Below are 18,032 nucleotides of genomic sequence, written 5' to 3'. Positions count from 1 at the left end.
TCTCTCTCTCTCTCTCTCTCTCTTTCTCTCTCTTTTTCGACACTCCTTTTTCGCTCTTATTTTCATCTGAAATCGCACGCGACAACCTCGTACGCGCAGTTGCCCGTATCTGCGAGAATAAAAGGTATCCCTCGCAACTGACACGATTTTCGCGAGCGCGGCGGGCGAACCGTCCGCGAACTGCGAGAGAAAAGCGCTTTGAGCGCGCGATGAATCGTCCGCGCGACGAAAATTCGCCGCACGGGTCGTAAAGAGAAAATTGCAGCCACGTGAGAACAAAGTGCCAGAGACTTGAAATACTCCAACAATGACACACGTTCTATGCAATTAGAGCGGACGCGTTGAATCGAAGCGAGAGAGAATTTGTTCACGGGGGCAAAGACACACACACTTTTGCCTCAAAATTATGGAGGCAAGGGTCGAGTGTTTTTTCTTCATTATCTCATTATCAAATATTTCTGTTATAATGCGTGAGTTTTTAAAAAGCAATTCTATTATTACGTTTGTCATCATTCTAGTGTGTTTACACGGACGGCAAAATTTTCCGCGTTTACGCGCGCGCGCGCGCGCGATAAAACGCTCACTCCGGGCCGCTCGACACGAGTCGTTCGAAATAAGCGCTCGGAAAATTACACGGCCCCATAACTTACAATAGATTTATACCTCATTCAGCGATATGTACAGCAGTACGCGTACATATCGAACTACACCACACCACCGAATCTAATTGGCATACACATTAATACAGGTGCATTAACAGAGGACTGCGATTAATTACCCGTCCGCGACGAGCCCCGAAGTATTCCCCGTACGCTAATAAATTGAGTTCGCCGGGGCAGCGCAATTAAATAGCGGGCAAAAATAGCGAGCGGCCAGGCGCGATGCTTTTTCCAGATCCACACGCCCGGCGCGACTCTTCTTTTTTTTCGCCGGGATTTTTTTGTTTTCGCGCCACGTGACACGCGCGCACTACTACGTCCGACCGAAATTACTCGACGGTTTCCGTATTAATCGCGTGACGCGAGTCGCGACTGCCGTCGTGCTTGCTCTTCCATCAAGTTGAACAATATCGTGTCTGTGTGTGTTTCCCCACCTCCCCCATGTGGTGTGTATTACCGTGTCGCGGATGTAATCACAATGCGTGAACATGTAAATCAGGGGAGCAAAACCCGTCCGCAACACAAATAGCGCGGCCACACCGCCAATTGCCACGTAAAGAAATCCGCGTCGTTATTGCGCGCGCGCGCGCGCGCGATTTCGTGTTCCCTTTTTCCCCGTCTTTAACGCTACGTAATCGAGTGTCCTTCATAATCTCCAGCTGACGGAGCTCGAATGTGTTCGAGACTTGTCACGAAGAAATATTCCGGCACGTCGGGCCGGAATCTGCTTAACCGAGCGATTAACATGTGCTTCGCGATAAAGTGCGGAGACGGGTAGTCATTTTCAGCGTGTGTGAATAGCGGTCGCCGCGCCTGTGCCTGAGTAATTAATTCTTCGGTACAACCGAGTGGTGTGTTTTCATTTCTGGTGTTTTCTCTACGAATTTATGTTTGGAGAAAGAAAGAGATGGGGAAAAAAAAAACACCTATGCTCTACACACACACACACATACACACACACGCGCACACATATTGTATTATTCGTACTTACAAAATGGAACAATATGTATATATCCCGAGAGTCGCTCGCTCTTCTTTTAAAGCGGAGAGAACGCGATAAAGTCGCTTTGAAATATCACGCGAGTCAAATACATACGCGGATGTGAATGCGCGAAGGTGTGTATCTTCTGTTAGCTGCGTGCGCGATAAAATTTTATATAACGGCACGTGTACTTAATACATTTCGGACTTGTTTCTGAGTTAAATATTTCAGCGCGCGGCTTTTCAGTTGCGCAGTTTCTCATTATGCATGATTCTGCGATTACGAGCTACGTCTAAATGCTGTCGGAAAAGGGAAAGTTCAGCTTCAGGGATTTAGCACGTTGGAACCGCGCGCGAGAGAGGTAAAGAATGAGCCGGTTAGGGAGGACCACTTGGTAGCGCTGTTACTTTTAATTAGAGCAGCCAGCCGCTCTATTTCGGAACGGTTAGCGGGCGAGCAGCCAGCGACTTAGCAGCAATTTTTACTCATTAAGGCTCTCCCGGAAGGAGACTCCCGGGGGGCGATGTACCGCAAAAAGATGAAAATCCCTCTCAGGACCAGACGCTGCCTGACGGAGGAGTTACCGCTCTTTGAGTCGCTCTTTCTCTTGAAATTACGCAGCCGATAAGATACCAGAGAGGAAGCTCGAGGTTTCAGTAAATTAAATAAAACGCGATAAGGTGACGGAGGTTGTTCTCGAGTTTGTCCAAGATCAATTATATTAATAAAAAAAAATTGTAAAAAAAATAGAAAATAGTCAAATCTCTTCCATGCGAGACACAAATCTAATCTCATGGAAATAAAAACACTCACCTTTCGGCTGTTCCCATCCTTGGGGTTCAGGTCCGAGGCTACTGTCCCGAAAATAGTTGGCTGAAAAAATAAAATAACAATCGTCTTATCATCGTGACACACAAAAAACACAGAGAAAACTACTATTTAAAGTATCAGTATTTGGAAAGAAAAAGCGAAAACAATGTATTAACTTCTCTTACTTTTTATAAACTTATGATTTTCAGTGAGAGATTTTATGTATCTTTTTTTTTTTATATTTATCTCATTTAAACTGCAAGCGTCTTTGCGATCAAAAACAGTGTTGCCATTGATAACAATTTAACTGTCTACAACTAACGAACAAACGTCGTGTATCGAGCGAAAATGTCGGCAAAACTACGAATTACAAAATGTCGCCGCAAAATCACGGCGCCTCGTAAATTCAGGAACGACATCGCGTCCGGTAATTGCAGTTCGGTCATTAACTGCACTCGACCGACAAAATGCATCAGTGATAATGTAATTTGAGTAAATAAATGCGGAATAAATAAACTAATGTATGTTTTCTACGTATGTGTTTTGCATACACTTTTTCAATTATTTACATTTGTTTTCTTTGCAAGCGTTTGTAGTTATATTTTGTGATTATTTGTTTTAAGAGATCAATCTTATATTGGAATAATCTAAATTTATACAAAAATAATTGTTTTTGAGAGATATAAAGAGAGAGAGAGAGAGAGAGAAATAACACATTCGGTGTGTTCACAATGTAAAAAAACGTGATTAAATCCACAATTTCCCAAACAAAGCGTTTATTTAATACTACAATCACTACTACAAGTGTTTTCACAAACGTGACTAAAGTAAAGTCACGTGACTTTAATCACGTGTTGTTGTCCGTCTTCTCCAGGTCACGTGACCTTACTGTAATCACATTTTTAAACACACGTGACTAAAGTACAATCACGTGACCGTAGTCACATGTTGGTTTCCCTCTCCTCCGCGTCACGTTACTTTAGTCACGTTTTGAAAGACACGTAACTAAAGTCACGTGACTTTAGTCTTGTGTTGTTTTTCCTTTTCTTCTTCTCTCTATTTTTTGAGTTTGATTTTTGTGCGTTATTTCTAACACTTCTTATACGTGTTATATATATGGTTTGTAAGACGGTCTTGCTTCGTTCCGTTTCTCTGTGTGTTGACGAGTACTGTGACATTTCAATCTGGTGTTTAAAGATAGCATAATACAGCAATTATTTTTCACTTGACATTTACACGAGTAAAACAATTAGAAATAAAAAATAAAAAATAATGAAAAAACTCTTTTGTTTTGATTGTTACAAGTACATTCATGTGTACATTCTTTCACGCAGGTACACTAGTCTTTTTTTTTTTAATAATTGTACAATATACAACGTGGCGCATAATTTAATACGAGTTATTTAATTACACAACACTAACACACACTTTCCTATTTCCGCGTACGGCGATGTTGCACCTTTGTGCTGTAGTAAAACGGAGTAATGACAATATTAATTTCCTGAAAATTATATCACGCAGATCGCCACGATTATTCAATCGCTCGCGCGGCGGTCGCGAATCATCTCGCAACGTTAATTTCGATACATTATCACATCCGATTCCATTAAACAATTTACGCATTTAACGCGCCGCATATTTTACACGATCGCCCGCGTTTACAAATTTTACCGTCGAGTTACCCGCCTCGAATCGTTCGCCCCCTCCCCTCCTCCGGATTGCTCGATTCGCTCGTTTAATTTCAAATCGCCACGGTCAATATTTTATGAAGCTTAATGAAAACCGTCAACGTGTAATGGCGGCCTTGATAAAGCTGGTTTTTACACCTGGCCGTTTTCCTCGAAGGTTTGTAAACGCATCGTGCAACACGTCGCGCAACAAAATCAAATCGCTCAAGCGACGCATTAAAGTTCCTTCGCGTGTGTATGTGTATGTGTGTGTGTGTGTATGCGTATAATAAGCCGCGGATACGGGCCATATGTGCGTCCATGAATTTATGAGTACGCGCGACGATAAAGAGAAATAAATCGCGTACTAAACCCCACTTATCGTCACCTTATGTCAATTTAATCGCGCGGCAGTAAAAACGAAAGATTTTTTCTTTTTATTGCCAGACAACGATAATTGCGTATGCGAAACGTTTCATAAGTTTCCGGTCCATTGAAAGCGTATTATTATGACAAAAGATAATTGCTTGTTCGACGGTAATATATAAAGTAGCTTACGTGTCAGCGTGCGCGTCATTCTAACAAATTGAACTCGACATCGTCACGATGGCGATCCGTTTTCTCGTGCTCGCAATCGCTGTGTGTGCTAATCTCGTAATTCCAGGTAACGTTTTTTTTTTTTATTACATTGATACTTTATTATATTTTGACCTATTTCATCCTTTCTCGCTATTAAAATTTTTGTATTTTTATTAAATATTGTATTAAATTTTATATATATATTTTTTTTATACACATAGACTTTTTTTTATATATTACGACTTCTGTTTCTCGAATGCAAGATAAAAAAAAAAAAAAAAATACATAAAACACGTAGGTTTTCTTTTCTGTAGAATTTGGAACAAGTGAAAATATTTTAGTGTCGTTAGTTTTTGGATCACACAATGAATGTCACAGTGTTGTATTTCACGAACAATTGTCGTCAAAACTTTCTACGCACGTACTTAGAATATTCTATTTTTATAATACGTCGGCTTCTTTGTGCGCCTGATAGACCCCGTTTATCCGTTTTAGAAGTACGTAGCGCGCCTAAGAACCATCATCATGACGAAGACGTGGATGTGGTGGGATACGGTGTTATTGGCGATTGTGAGTCTAAACACACACACACAATCTCTTCTCTTTCTCTTTATACTCTCTCATTCTTATTCAATTTTCACTCATGTACTGAACTTGATGAAGGCGTGTGTTTTAAGAAATTTTTATTTCAGTAAACGGAAACTTGCAGGAGGTTCAACTTTTGCTCAAAGCAGTTGATGGACACGGTACGAAAATTTGTTTTCATTTGATCTCGATCGCAAAAATTTACGTGAGACAAGTAGTGACAAAAAATCACTCTCTTTTCTTTTATTTACAGAGAGTTTAGATTTGGAAACGCATCACGGCACACACAATCGAGGTTAGAAATCAAATATAATCTATAAAAAGAAAAAACAAGTTCTACTTTTGTAAAATCGTAAATGTCTGCTGCATTTCAACAATTCTAGCTATTAACAATTTTCTAGCTATTTTCTAACTATTATCTAGCTATTCACAATTAATTATTAGCTATTAATTTTCTAACTATTATCTAGCTATTAACAATTTTTTTTATTTGGCAATACTTAACAATGTATTAACATTTGATGACACGTAAAATTTTATTTCTGATTCCAGTGCCTCAAACAAATGATTTGATTAAAACTAAATCTAAATTTTCACACAAGGGCACACACACAAATCCGTCATTTTAACTACGTTACTTAAGGTTTCCATCTTCTGTGTGTTTTTAATTTATTTAGGATCAATGGGTGTCATTACAATGAAATTCAATTTAAATTTTGCAGGCTTTCCTGCAACGTGGGGATAGAAAGTTTGCCTCTGCAAAATCGAGTGTCACCAACAGCAGCAGCAGCACCACCACCACCACCACCAGAAACTTCCGATATCTCGCTAAAAAATTGAGGCAGCAAAATTACTTGGTTATCCTCACGCGCAAGAAGCTTTTCCCCATTCGATCGTAGTAAATAATCAAACAAGTGTGTGTGTGCTGGCAGCTTATTCAAAACTAAATCTATTTTACAAAATTGCAGCGGTAGGTCTTTTGTATTTGTCTCGATCAAAAAAGCTGACATTGTATAACCAAAATAAACGTTAGATGCAAAATATAAATTTCGAAGTCGAACACACTGTGCGGAATTTAAAAATAAAAGTTTACTTTCTTTATAAACACATATTTCTCTCATTTATTCATTATTAATTCAAAACAGTAGTTTTTATATTCTTGCTATTATTTAAACAAACATTCCTAGCTAATGGTCCTGTTAAACATGAATATGATCAGCAATCTATCGTTTTCTAAACATATAAATTTGATTCAAATCGCAAATTATTACACTGGTGAGCACAAATAGCAAAATAAATACGTTAAAAATCGTAATCTTTTGTGTGAAGAGAGAGATAAATTGAATATATTTCCCACCACAATGCGAGAACGACAGAATGTTGCTAATACAACAACTTCGCGCATTGATCATTGAAATGCAGAAAACGCTCACAAAATGACTTGGAGACGATCACCTTCAGGAATAAATCGCTCACGGGATTGTCAAGTCCATAAAAACCTATTCAACGAAATTGTTATCGATATAGAGATGGATGCGACCGAAATCGAAAAGACGATAGCAAGAGACAAGAAATAGAATCGTGACAAGCATGTGAATTCGTTTTCTGTGAGAGTTGCCAAGAACATTTTCTCGAAAATAAAAAAAAATACATTTTTTTCGATACGAAAAGAATTCAAACAGTTTAGAATTCACAAAATCGACGAAAGACTCGTTAGAATTCGAATATTTAGCAAAATTCAAAGAATTGTATGTACAGAGAGAGAGAGAGAGAGAGGGAGATGACGGCAAGAGAAAGAAAATAATCGCGTCAAGATATCGTTTCGATGACGTTCTTACTGCGATAAATCGATAAAGAACAACGATCTTTTGATAAAAAAACGTGTTCGTAATGATTTAAAATAAATCGGAAGTGTTTGATTATAAAGAGAATTGAATTCAATTGATGCGCTGATTGACAGCGTCGATGAAGCTTACAAACTGATATTTCGCAAACTGCTACACGCATGCAATTCTTCAAAGAATTTCAAAATTTGTTGCGCTGAGAAAAATTTACACTGTTCGAGAGACTAACACACCGACATGTAATAAATAAAAAAAAAAAAAATTAATCCGAGTATCATTTTTGAAACTCGTGTATAAAAAAATTGTTTTATTTCGTTGATCGCACTAGAAGCTTTATTAAACGCAGTAGCGTTTCGTTGCGTGTACGTTATGAAAAAACACAAGTAATTGCAATCCGAACTGATGAAAAGTTCGCTTGATGTAATTTGTTCAAGTAATATCGCAGCATTCGTCTCGATCAGTGTTTTCGTTTGACACGTTGTATTCTGATACAGTCACGTGTCAACATTAAAAGAAAAAAACAAACATCGGATGAGAAAAATCTTGCGAGTGACTCATTGCGCGCGATCGTATCCACGTGTCAACAAAGTGTTGACGATACTTGAAGAAATTAACAATTGTTTCACAAAGCGAAATGTTCTCGCTTAGACGTAACGCACAAGATCGAAAATTATAAGCAGTCATCTACAAGCGCCTACTGCGCTTTTGTAATCGAACACGTACGTTTATTAAGACGAACAAGATGCGGTCAAGCGACGCGTGTCGAAGCGGGACATTTTCGATTTTCCGTGCCATTTGCGAGATCGTATTGGAACTGAAATTGAAATACGACTATCAAAACTGATATAGCGCCTAGTCCAGGAAGAGAAGACGTAAATATCATCTTCTTTCAAATGATTTTTTTTTTTTTTAAACCATTTATACAAAATAGTTTTGCTAGTTTTTTTTTTGTTGACTCATACGTCTGTTAAAGTACAATCTCTCGCGTTTTATTAATACACATAAATTTTTCAATAAATAAATTAATTGTATATGCAAATCCATATTTTACAAATAGCTTTTAACCGTAGAAATAATATAAAAAAAACTTTATTTTAACTTTTAACGTCGCGTTTAAATAATTTATAGAAGCACGTTTTTTCTCAATAAAACAGTGCGTTGTTGTGTTCATTCACGTGAATTTTCTGGAAAATGTCTAGAAATAATCGCGTCGCTAATATAAGTCCGCTACATGTCGATCTATCTTTGGAAAAAAAAAAAAAAAAAAAGAAAAAAGAAAAAAAAATCATCCAGAGAATGTTACATGTGGGAAGAGTTGCCACACGACGGGATTTGTCCGTGGACGATAAATCAAGCCCCACCACTCGAACTGACCAGTAGTATATGTACACGCATGATGTGTATATCATATGTTGCCGGACAAAATGGCCATCAGCCATAGTAACCACCTGTTCGTGTCGGTGGCATTTGTTTTTTGTCTTCTGTTCACGTTCGTTTACACCTCGGGCTCGTATGGTGAGTGGAAAATTCTTTATTTTGCGCACAATGTGACACAACATCAAACAAAACAAGCAACAGTGCTACAATATTCTAAATCAAGATTATTTTCAGAAGAGAGAGAGATATGAAATCATCATATATCGCGTTACTTTCGTGTTTTTGAGTAAACAGACAAATTTAATATCGCTCCATTAAGATAATCTGACAAATTTTTGGACTACTAGCAGTTCGAGCAAATTTACGTGCGAAAATGTCTGCGGAACTTTGGGATTACATAACCGTGAGATTTTGCGGGAAACAGACACGTGTGGGAACGACGAAGGTACGTGAGAGATCGACGAAAGTGTGACACGATCTTGCACCGTGGCTATCGCGACTGCAGTCGCGCCATAATTTACGACGTAACGGCCAAGTGCGACAAGTCGAGGAAGAAAAATAAGAATCGATTCAAGTCGTGTTACTGGCGTAACACGGAATCCTTATCTCTGTCCGCTTCGACGAATCGGTCAACGATCGCGTCGCGCGATCCCAACGAGAAAAAGATCTAAACGAGAAGAAACCGACGCGCTTTCCTCGAGCTTCTGATATTCTCGATGATTTCTTTTCGCTGTTTTTTTTTTTTTTTTGCGCGCGCGCGCGACGTTGTGTTATCGCGATTCGGAATCACCTGGCCGAGAATATCGACCGGCGCGACGTCGAGATCGCGCCGATTACACCTCGTCGCCGCTTGGTTTGCTTCGCGCGCGATAATTTAATTTAAATTCTTTATCTCGCATCGTGCGTCCGAATCCGTGTCGGCAACTGCCGTTTTCGCATCGCTGTCTTGATCAGACGGTTTGTCACGGACACGAATAGCTACGAACAGTCGACGGCTGGTCGGTAAATTGTAAACGCGTGTTTGCGCACTATTCCATTCTCGGACTCGCAGCACAAATGTTGCCGCGAGTTAAATATATCTTCGAAGTTTGCGGCTTCGCCGTGTCTCTCTTCCCGAATACTTTGGTCTCTCCAGGCCAATTTTCTCACACTATTTTAACTTTCCGCGCGCGTTGCGCAGAGTGTATTTACTAAAAAAAAAAAAAAAAAAAAACTCCATTAAGAAGAAATTATTCCGAGATTTTGACGCGCTTTGTTTTGTTAGAAAAATTTCGTTAAAAAACATTAAATTATCACGTGAAACGTAACTTCAGAGTTTCCGTTTATTTTTCGAAAAAATGTCTGTTTAAAAGAATGTGACAATTTTGAAACAAGAGAGAGATGATATCGAGCGCGATAAATTATAATAAATGGAGATAATATATATAAACGTCGAAAGAGAAGATTAATTAAACAACCATTATATACAACTGACAAGATTGATAATATATGTTTAAGAAGCAGAGAGAGATAGAGAAGTCGGATTTAGATTTACATTTTATTAGACGGTGGATATACCACACGCAAATGAGAATTTCATAACCGTGTTACTCTATCCGACTAAGTTTTCGTGACGCGCGCGTTAAAGAAGACGTCGTTTATTTGACGTTTCGCTTCGATTTCCCGGCGAGGATCTTCTCGAGCAATTAGGTTAAGCCCTGACGTCACAACCCCGCGGATAAACTTGGAATCCGTTTCCGAAATGAACGCGCAATCGATTTTCTATTTCCGGCGCGGATCGTATCGCAAAACGTTGGTTCGCGAAGCGTTACCTCATAAAAGTCGTGTGGCCGAGGCGCAATCTCCGTATTGCGATAAAGGACTCCCCGGGAACTCCCGGAAATACTTTCACAGCTTGTTACATCGATCCTCTCACAAAATACGTCGCTAACTTTGTAGATTACAGTTTACTTCGCGTCGTATCGTACGGGCCGTCAAAGGGCGAAGTTGCTTTTTCCTCCCCTCTCCTCCCCCCTCCCCCTCGACAAAAGCGGGAACGGGAGCGCGCGAGCGCGCGCGCACCTAAAATCTAATTCCACCCCGTCAGTGCGCCGGGGCTCCACACATCCTGTGTACGGACGCGTCACGAAATAAATTAAATTTCGTTGAAAGTGCGCCGCCCATTGGCGAGTTAATGCGGATTATAATTTCCTTTCCGTTCTTAATTTACCTCACAATCGCGTGAGTTTCGTACTAAACGGGACTTTATTAGTGTCGTAAATCTCGTTAATGCCTTTGTCCCGAACGTGGTATCTTGGCGGCTTTAGTTATATATAAAACGTATATCATCCTTTTTTTTTTTTTTCTACACACACTGCTTTACAGATTTATAATTTTTAATTTCCCTCTTATTTTGTTTTTCGAGATTTATACGTGGGTATTTTTTGTCTCCAACTCTACGTATCCACTGGGGGGGACACAACAAATCCCTCGTGTAAAATCACAGAGATTTAATTGTGTTTCCGCGCGCGAAACACTATAAATGTATGTGTACACGGTATAATAAACGAAAGAGAAAACGGTCGCGGTAGAAAATGATCGTATGGCACGAGCAGCGTCCGTTACGCGCATTTGCACGAAGCAGCGTCTGGCAACGAATCGAGAGAGAGTTGACGAATCAAAAGTAAACACCGGCAAATGGACTCCAAACGGGAACGACAACCGCGCAAACGCGCTTTACTACGCTTTTATCTTTTCAATTACCCGTTCGTGCCTCACTGGCAATTAAATATCGTTAAACTGTGCCCGATTGCGGCCGAGCTCCCTGCATCTCCGCGAACTGTATATCGGCCAAGCGACTCGTTTTACGCCGCGGCTAACACGCGCGTTACGCCAATTTCCCTCCGTCCGCATTTATCACTTTCGGCGCCGCGCGATCTTTTTGCCTCGTCGTTGTTCGATCAATGGGATGATTAAAATCGAAACGGTCGGAAAACAGCCGGGAAATTCATCGGGTGCGATTTTGTTCCTCGATAAATCGAAGCGAACGGGAAGGAAGTTTACTTCGCGCGAGAGCAACAAGAAGTGTGGAATAATAAACGCTTTCGCGAAAAGAAACAAAACTCTCTTTTCCACGAGAGAAACGTCGATAAACATCTCTTCGAAAACGCACGAGTGCGAGCGAGCGTTCGAACTGTTAATTTAAAAAAATCGCGCGATGCTCGCGCGAGCGCTCGTGTATAAGACGGCAATTTAAAGTTCGACAATCGTTCGCGCGTGCAGATGCTTTGATATTATATAAAGCTAATGTATCTCCAAGTTTGACAAACGAGGAAACCGGGAGATCTCTCGCCGTCCGCGACGAGAGACATTAAGTGGCTCTTTGAGAGATGGAAGGAGTACACTCTCGACTTTGAAGCGCTCAAGTTTATTCCATATTATCTGTTCGGGAAGTGTAAACCGAAGTGGGTGATTAAGTCTGTCCCGTTTAAGGAGCAGCGTTCGTCTTGTGTGTTTGTAGATTACACCGATTCGGAACAGTTCAAGAAGTATCCGGCGGTTTCGAGGCACAGAAACAACACTCGGCGGTTTGCGAATTACAACGCGAAACCGCCCGACTACGGTCCGACAAGGTAGTTTGGTAAACCGCGCGATCTGTCACTGCATTAATGTAATATTACAATACAAAGTGCTCGAGTTTCGATCTTGTTAAAGCGTATCTCGCGCTGAATGAACGATATAAATGTAAATTCGATGCAACGCGCAAGCGCTATCTCGACCTTTTTTATATCTTTTTGTAAAAAAAAAAAAGAAAAAAGAAAAAAAACTTGCCAACCGTGAAACGCGCGATGTAGAATCGTCTCGTGTGTGTAATAAATAATTGAACGAGTTAAAAAAATTTTTGGAGCGCGAAGATTCGCGAAACAGATTATTGCTAATGAATTTACACAGAGCCACTTTTTTTTTTTTTTAAACAGCGAGAAATCGATGGAGAAAAACGCGGAGACGGAATTTACAAAATCCGAGGATCCGGAACGAAGAATGGCGAATCCGCGGGTAAAGAAAATGCAGAAGATAAGCCGACAGGGGGAAGAAAAATGGGCGGAGCACAAAAGAAACGGGAACGGGAAACTCGCCCTCGAAGAAACTACGAAAGCGAGCAAACTTGCGAACGATGAATCGATCACGGTAAGGACATAAAGAAATTGTTCCTTTTGGAAAGAACGTTTAACACACATGTACTTTGAAAAAACTTTTTGATACGGACTAGTCTCTAAGAAAAATTTACGATTAAAGAACATTTTCTCACATAAATTCGTCAATATAATCAAACTCGATATTGCAAAATTGTGCGCGCGTGTGTACAGGACGATTCTCGATATTTTCGGGGATCGCCAAAAGTAAGAAATAACAATTTTAATAAATAAACGCGTAAATTTGTGTGTGTGTGTTAACTCTTGAATTTGTTTATTTTTTTTTTTTTTCATTGAAACAGCTCGAGCCTCCGAGGACGAAACGACGTCCGCTCGCGAGTCGAAATGGTACAGGCGAAAAGAACGTGACGTCATCATCTCAATCAAATTCGAAAGTACCATCGTATAAAAAAAATACTCGACGGAATACAAACGTGAAATACGAGGAATTGAACGAAGCACCCACAATAAGTCATCGACGATTCAAGGATTATCAGATAAGCAGCATAATAGAAGAACTGGTCGATCAAGAGAGCGACGCGGAGCACGAAGAAACCGAACGTGAGAAAAAAGATCGCGATCTTTCCATAAATTCGCAGTCGGAAGAGTCCTCGCGACAAAAGAAGAACGAAGCAAACGCGCGTAGGAATCTCGCGAAATCTGACGAGATTTTAAGTCGCTCAAATGCGACGAAAGAAGATTCGACAGATAGTTCGTCAATTGACAAAGAGAAAGACAACGGTGAGGGGGATGAGAATGATACAACGACGGATTTGTTGACGCAAAAAAGTGAGGAAGACAAGGACGACACGGAAGAGGAGAGGGACGTGTCGAGAAAATCGCAGAATCACGAAGAATCGATTCAGTCTGACGGATCGGACATGAGCGTCGAGTCGCCGCCTGTGGAATTTCTAAGGGACGTGTCTTCTCGGGCGCCGAAAAATAAGAAGCGCACCACCGCAAAGACCAGGGATCGTCTGTTCACTCGTCGCGGTCTCGCATCTTCGCAAAATTCCAAAAGAGACGCGTCGACGAAGCGCGCGAAGCCGAGCAGAGGATCTTCCGACGATCTGGTCGAGAAACTGAAGAGAAACATCGCGAGCACTTTGTTCGAAAAAACCCGGCAAGGTCCTTACAATTTCGGATACGAGAAGTTCGACGCCTGGAGCAACTTCCCCCCTCCCAGCGAAGAGTATCTCAAAAAATTGAGATTCCTGATGCACGTTTTGCGATCGTCGAACGACGACACACCGATTAAATGTCACACGCGACTTCCATTTCGCATTTAAAAACTGTTTCCTCGTCTATTAATTTCGCGTTTCTATTTTCCAATTTGAAATCGATACCTCGATATTTCATCGCGTCGATTATATTTTTGTTTTCTGCTTGTCGAGCGTCATGGATTTGTTTCTATTATTTACAAACGCCCGATATATACACACACACAAACACACATTAAAATCCTAAGATAACAAGAGAGATCACCGCGCGTGTGTAACGATTCTCATAATTCCATCGTGAGATAGACGATTGATTTATTACCGCGAACGCGCGATAACGTTGCGCGTCACAATGAACACGAGACACAAAGATGATATCGGACACGTCGTTTTGGCAAAGCGCAAAATCGAACGCGTAAAATCGCGCGAGAGAGTTACAGCACCGGACGCGTGCGGAGCGACGGCGGGAAAAAAAATAATCACGTAGCACATTTTCGAATTCGATCGGACGAAGATTATCAGACGCGATTCACGGTAGCTTCCTCATTAGCTCGGAAAGAGATAGCGACGAGGTGATTTCCAAGCGCAGCGATAAACCAATGTGTATACGCGCGATCGCAGGAGTAAACAATTGCCTTAATCGATCTACCGTCGTGTTGACATCTCGTGCTACCGCAATATCGCGTTACGTAAATTAACACTTTGCGCAACCTTAATTGTGTACTCGATTTGTCCGCGTTAATTGTGCAAATTGGCGTGTGTTTGTTTTGACAAGATTTGTGTTTTCTTCTTTGTGTCTCCTCGTTGTGTGTTTTCTCGTTGTCGCGACGACACGGCGGTCCGCCGTAGTAACGAGGCAACGTGAAAGTTGGCGGAAGAAAGAAAAAAAAAACACGCGGGAAGTAAAACAACATTGCGCGCCGGAATAAGCCCTCGGTGTAAGGGGGAGATCGTACCCGAAAAGAAATCCTCGGCGATAAATTCATCCGCAACGTTAAAAAAAAAAAAAAAAACGTGCGACAGAACCGCGTCGTTGGAGTTTTCCGTCCGCGAAAATTTGTTGTACGAAACGTTATGTCGCACGGGGGTTGCTGATATCTCTTTTTGCGGCGCATTTGCCGCGAGCATTGGCGACAATTTGTACGAGCGTGCGATTAATGCGATTAATCAATTTTGTTTTCCCTTAAACGCTTCGCGCTTTTACGAACATCGTCCGAATATCCGTTTAATCCGAATGTCAAGTTCGCAAATTTCCTCGCGTGCAAATGATAAAAATAGAGTTTTTTTTAAATTGCGCTTGTATCTTATTAGTTGTAATCTCGCAACAATGAGCTTGCTTGTGTAACAAAACAAAAGTTCGAATAAAATAACAAGACACTTCCTTGTTTTTCCCGTTTTGACTCGTGAAGTAAAATAAGTATATGATGTTACCCTCTAAAACCACGTTGGGTTAGGTTAGGGTTAGGTTAGAGAGAGCTTCATTTACACGCGAGATCGTTACTTCGACATGTAAATTGCTCGATTGCTCGTTCGAACTCAAAGAGACTAACGTTCGCGAAGATTACAAAAGTAACGATAGGGGAGAAACGGAACAAGACAAGACGAGACGAAAGGAAGCGAAAGGGTAACCGACCGATTCCGGGAGGGTGGCGGGAAATTCTCGGTCTTCTGGCAAAAACTTTCCCGCTCTTGAACGCTCTCCGATTAAAATTACACGGAAGTCCTTTTTACGACCCCCGGTCGTAACTCCGACGACGGGATGTTTGCGCATCTTTGCTGACTGATGGGAGGAGAGCGTCGCAAGAAACGGAGTATCATCTCGAATCGAATTGCACAAAACTCGCGGTTACTCGCGACGACGAGAGAAATTCACGTCGGGATAAAAAAAAAAAAAAAATCTAACGACGCTCGGGGCGGATTATTCACGAGGTGGATTGCTGCACAAAGCGCCGAGAGAAAGAGAGAGAGAGAGAGAGAGAAAGAGAGAAATAGAGAAGCAACGAAGGAATCGTTGCTTTTAACGCCACGCGCGCCGCGGAATAAATCAAACTCTCTTCGGAGTTCGATCGCAAAGAGGGAGTTGCGATACCGCTCGATTCCGCGCGCAACGAGAACAGAGACTCTCTTAAAATATGTTTTCGATAACGAAACGTCGCGTTTTACGTCGCGCCCTTTTCTTCTTTTCTTCCTTCCACTCCTCCCACGGTTGTATCGGTGAACGAAGTTCGAGCAAAACTCGCGCGAATTCGCGCAACAAAAATAAAATATACGCGGCGTAATATAACGCGCGCGCGCGTCTATGTTGTCGATGGGAGAAAAAGGTGAGTTTTGAAAAATAAAACGCGATAATATTGCAAAGATCGCAAAGCAACCGTATCGCGCGCGCACGCAATAACGCGCGCGAAAAAGTTGATGCGAGTTTCCGCTTGAAAAATACATCGAGCTAATATGGCTATTACGTTTCAACTCAATTTCGAGTAGCAGCAGTAGTCGCGGAGAAACCCGTATATAAGTAGCCGGAGCTGTATATAAGTAGAGATCGCGCGCGCGCGATTGAATGGTTTCACAAGTATTCTATTTGCGGTCGAGAAGCACCAGTTCGAAAAGCGCCAGCGATTCGCGCGAAATAGAAACGGTCACTTCTGAAACACCATCGGAGATCGGAGAAGATATTTCGATATCTCGCGCTAAATTGTAGAGAAAACGATGTTTTTGTCATATTTCGCGCGCGCGCGTGGAGCGGCAACGGGGTTCTCAAATGGCACATTTATGAACATCTCAAATACTCTCGAAGAAGCACAAAACTAACTCTGTTCCAGATAAAAAGCAGAGGCGAGGAAGAGAGAAGTCTCGTAACTCGTTTTTTTTTCTTTTCTCGCGAGTAGGCGTAACTCCGACGTATCTCGAAATAGATATGGGTGAACACATTCGAAACGCCGTAGCTCAGGGACCATCCGCATTCGCGCGTGGTCTATATTCACAGACCACGTCTCGCGAAGGTGAGCAAAACAACTCGCTTTGAAGACTCGCTCTCGTCTTTTGCACAATGGGGGAATGCAATTACGTCTAGGTTTTTTTGAAAAGAACTGCAACACATTCACACAAACACACACACACACGCGCGCGCGCGCGCGCGTACGCTTGCTGGCTTGGCCCGTGTACGCGCGGGGCCAATTATGACAACTTGCGCGCGACATTAACCGCTCGCTTTTGCGTTTTAACGCGATAATTGCACCGCAAACGTGATCGTTTCTCATTTCGCCGCGGTGGCGAGTGCGGCGACAGTTTCGAAAAAACAAAAACAGCTCAAACCCTCCTCCCTTCCTCCCTCCCTCCCTCCCGTTCGACCCCCCGACAACGTTATTCTCGCGACATTACAGTCTATAATGGGCGCGGGGTTACATATCTCGTGCAACTGACTCGTTGATTGACGGCAGCGACATTGGTCAATCGGAACTCAATTGTTACAAAGCGACGTGTCAGAGAGAGATGTATGTGTATGTTAATATAATATGTAACAATATGCATCGTTAATAAAACAATTCCCGATGAAATATCTAATCACTGACAATGAGCGTTTTCTTTTTCATCATAAGCGCAATTTAACGAAATAAAATAAATAATAAAGAAACATCGTCATCAATAATAAATTAATTGTATTGTAAATAAAAACAAAAAAAGGAACGTATTATCGATGAAAACATAACATATAAAATAAAAACATAACATAAAATAAAAACAGAAAGGTTACATTTCCTTTCACTGAAAAATTATACTGAAACAAAAAAAACACTTTTATTTTATTCAAGAAAACTGCTTATTCGGCGCTAATGACACACTTACTTGTATTCAAAACTCTTAGTTTTTTAATTTAAGTACTCATTTCATGCTTAAGAGTGTATAATTTTTAACAAGCTATTTTGGTATTTTAATTTATATTTTATATTTCACTTTCACGAAATCTTTACTGGAATGCAATTTTTTTAGTTAAAAAACTTGAATTTTTTTTGTTTTAAAAACAATATATTAATAAATTTTTTTTTAAATTTTAAAAAACAATATATTTCAATTGATAAACGATAGCGTATATTTTATGAAAGCAGTATTTGAACGTGGAGTTGCATGTGCAAAATAATA

General features: G+C 40.9%; 1 protein-coding gene across 1 annotated transcript; it reads left to right on the top strand.

Annotated features, from left to right (window-relative positions):
• Positions 1–7,926: 7,926 nt before the first annotated feature.
• LOC109856325 (myb-like protein X) lies at positions 7,927–14,057 on the top strand. The gene is made up of 3 exons (XM_020431453.1): positions 7,927–7,998; positions 12,460–12,670; positions 12,978–14,057. The coding sequence occupies exons 2-3, from the start codon at positions 12,470–12,472 to the stop codon at positions 13,962–13,964; spliced, it is 1,188 nt and encodes a 395-aa protein (XP_020287042.1). The 5' UTR covers positions 7,927–7,998; positions 12,460–12,469; the 3' UTR covers positions 13,965–14,057.
• Positions 14,058–18,032: the final 3,975 nt, after the last annotated feature.

Source organism: Pseudomyrmex gracilis, unplaced genomic scaffold (genome assembly GCF_002006095.1).
Source record: "Pseudomyrmex gracilis isolate BER0280 unplaced genomic scaffold, ASM200609v1 scaffold_114, whole genome shotgun sequence".
NCBI classification, from domain to species: domain Eukaryota; kingdom Metazoa; phylum Arthropoda; class Insecta; order Hymenoptera; family Formicidae; genus Pseudomyrmex; species Pseudomyrmex gracilis.
This window is presented reverse-complemented; position numbering and strand designations above follow the sequence as displayed.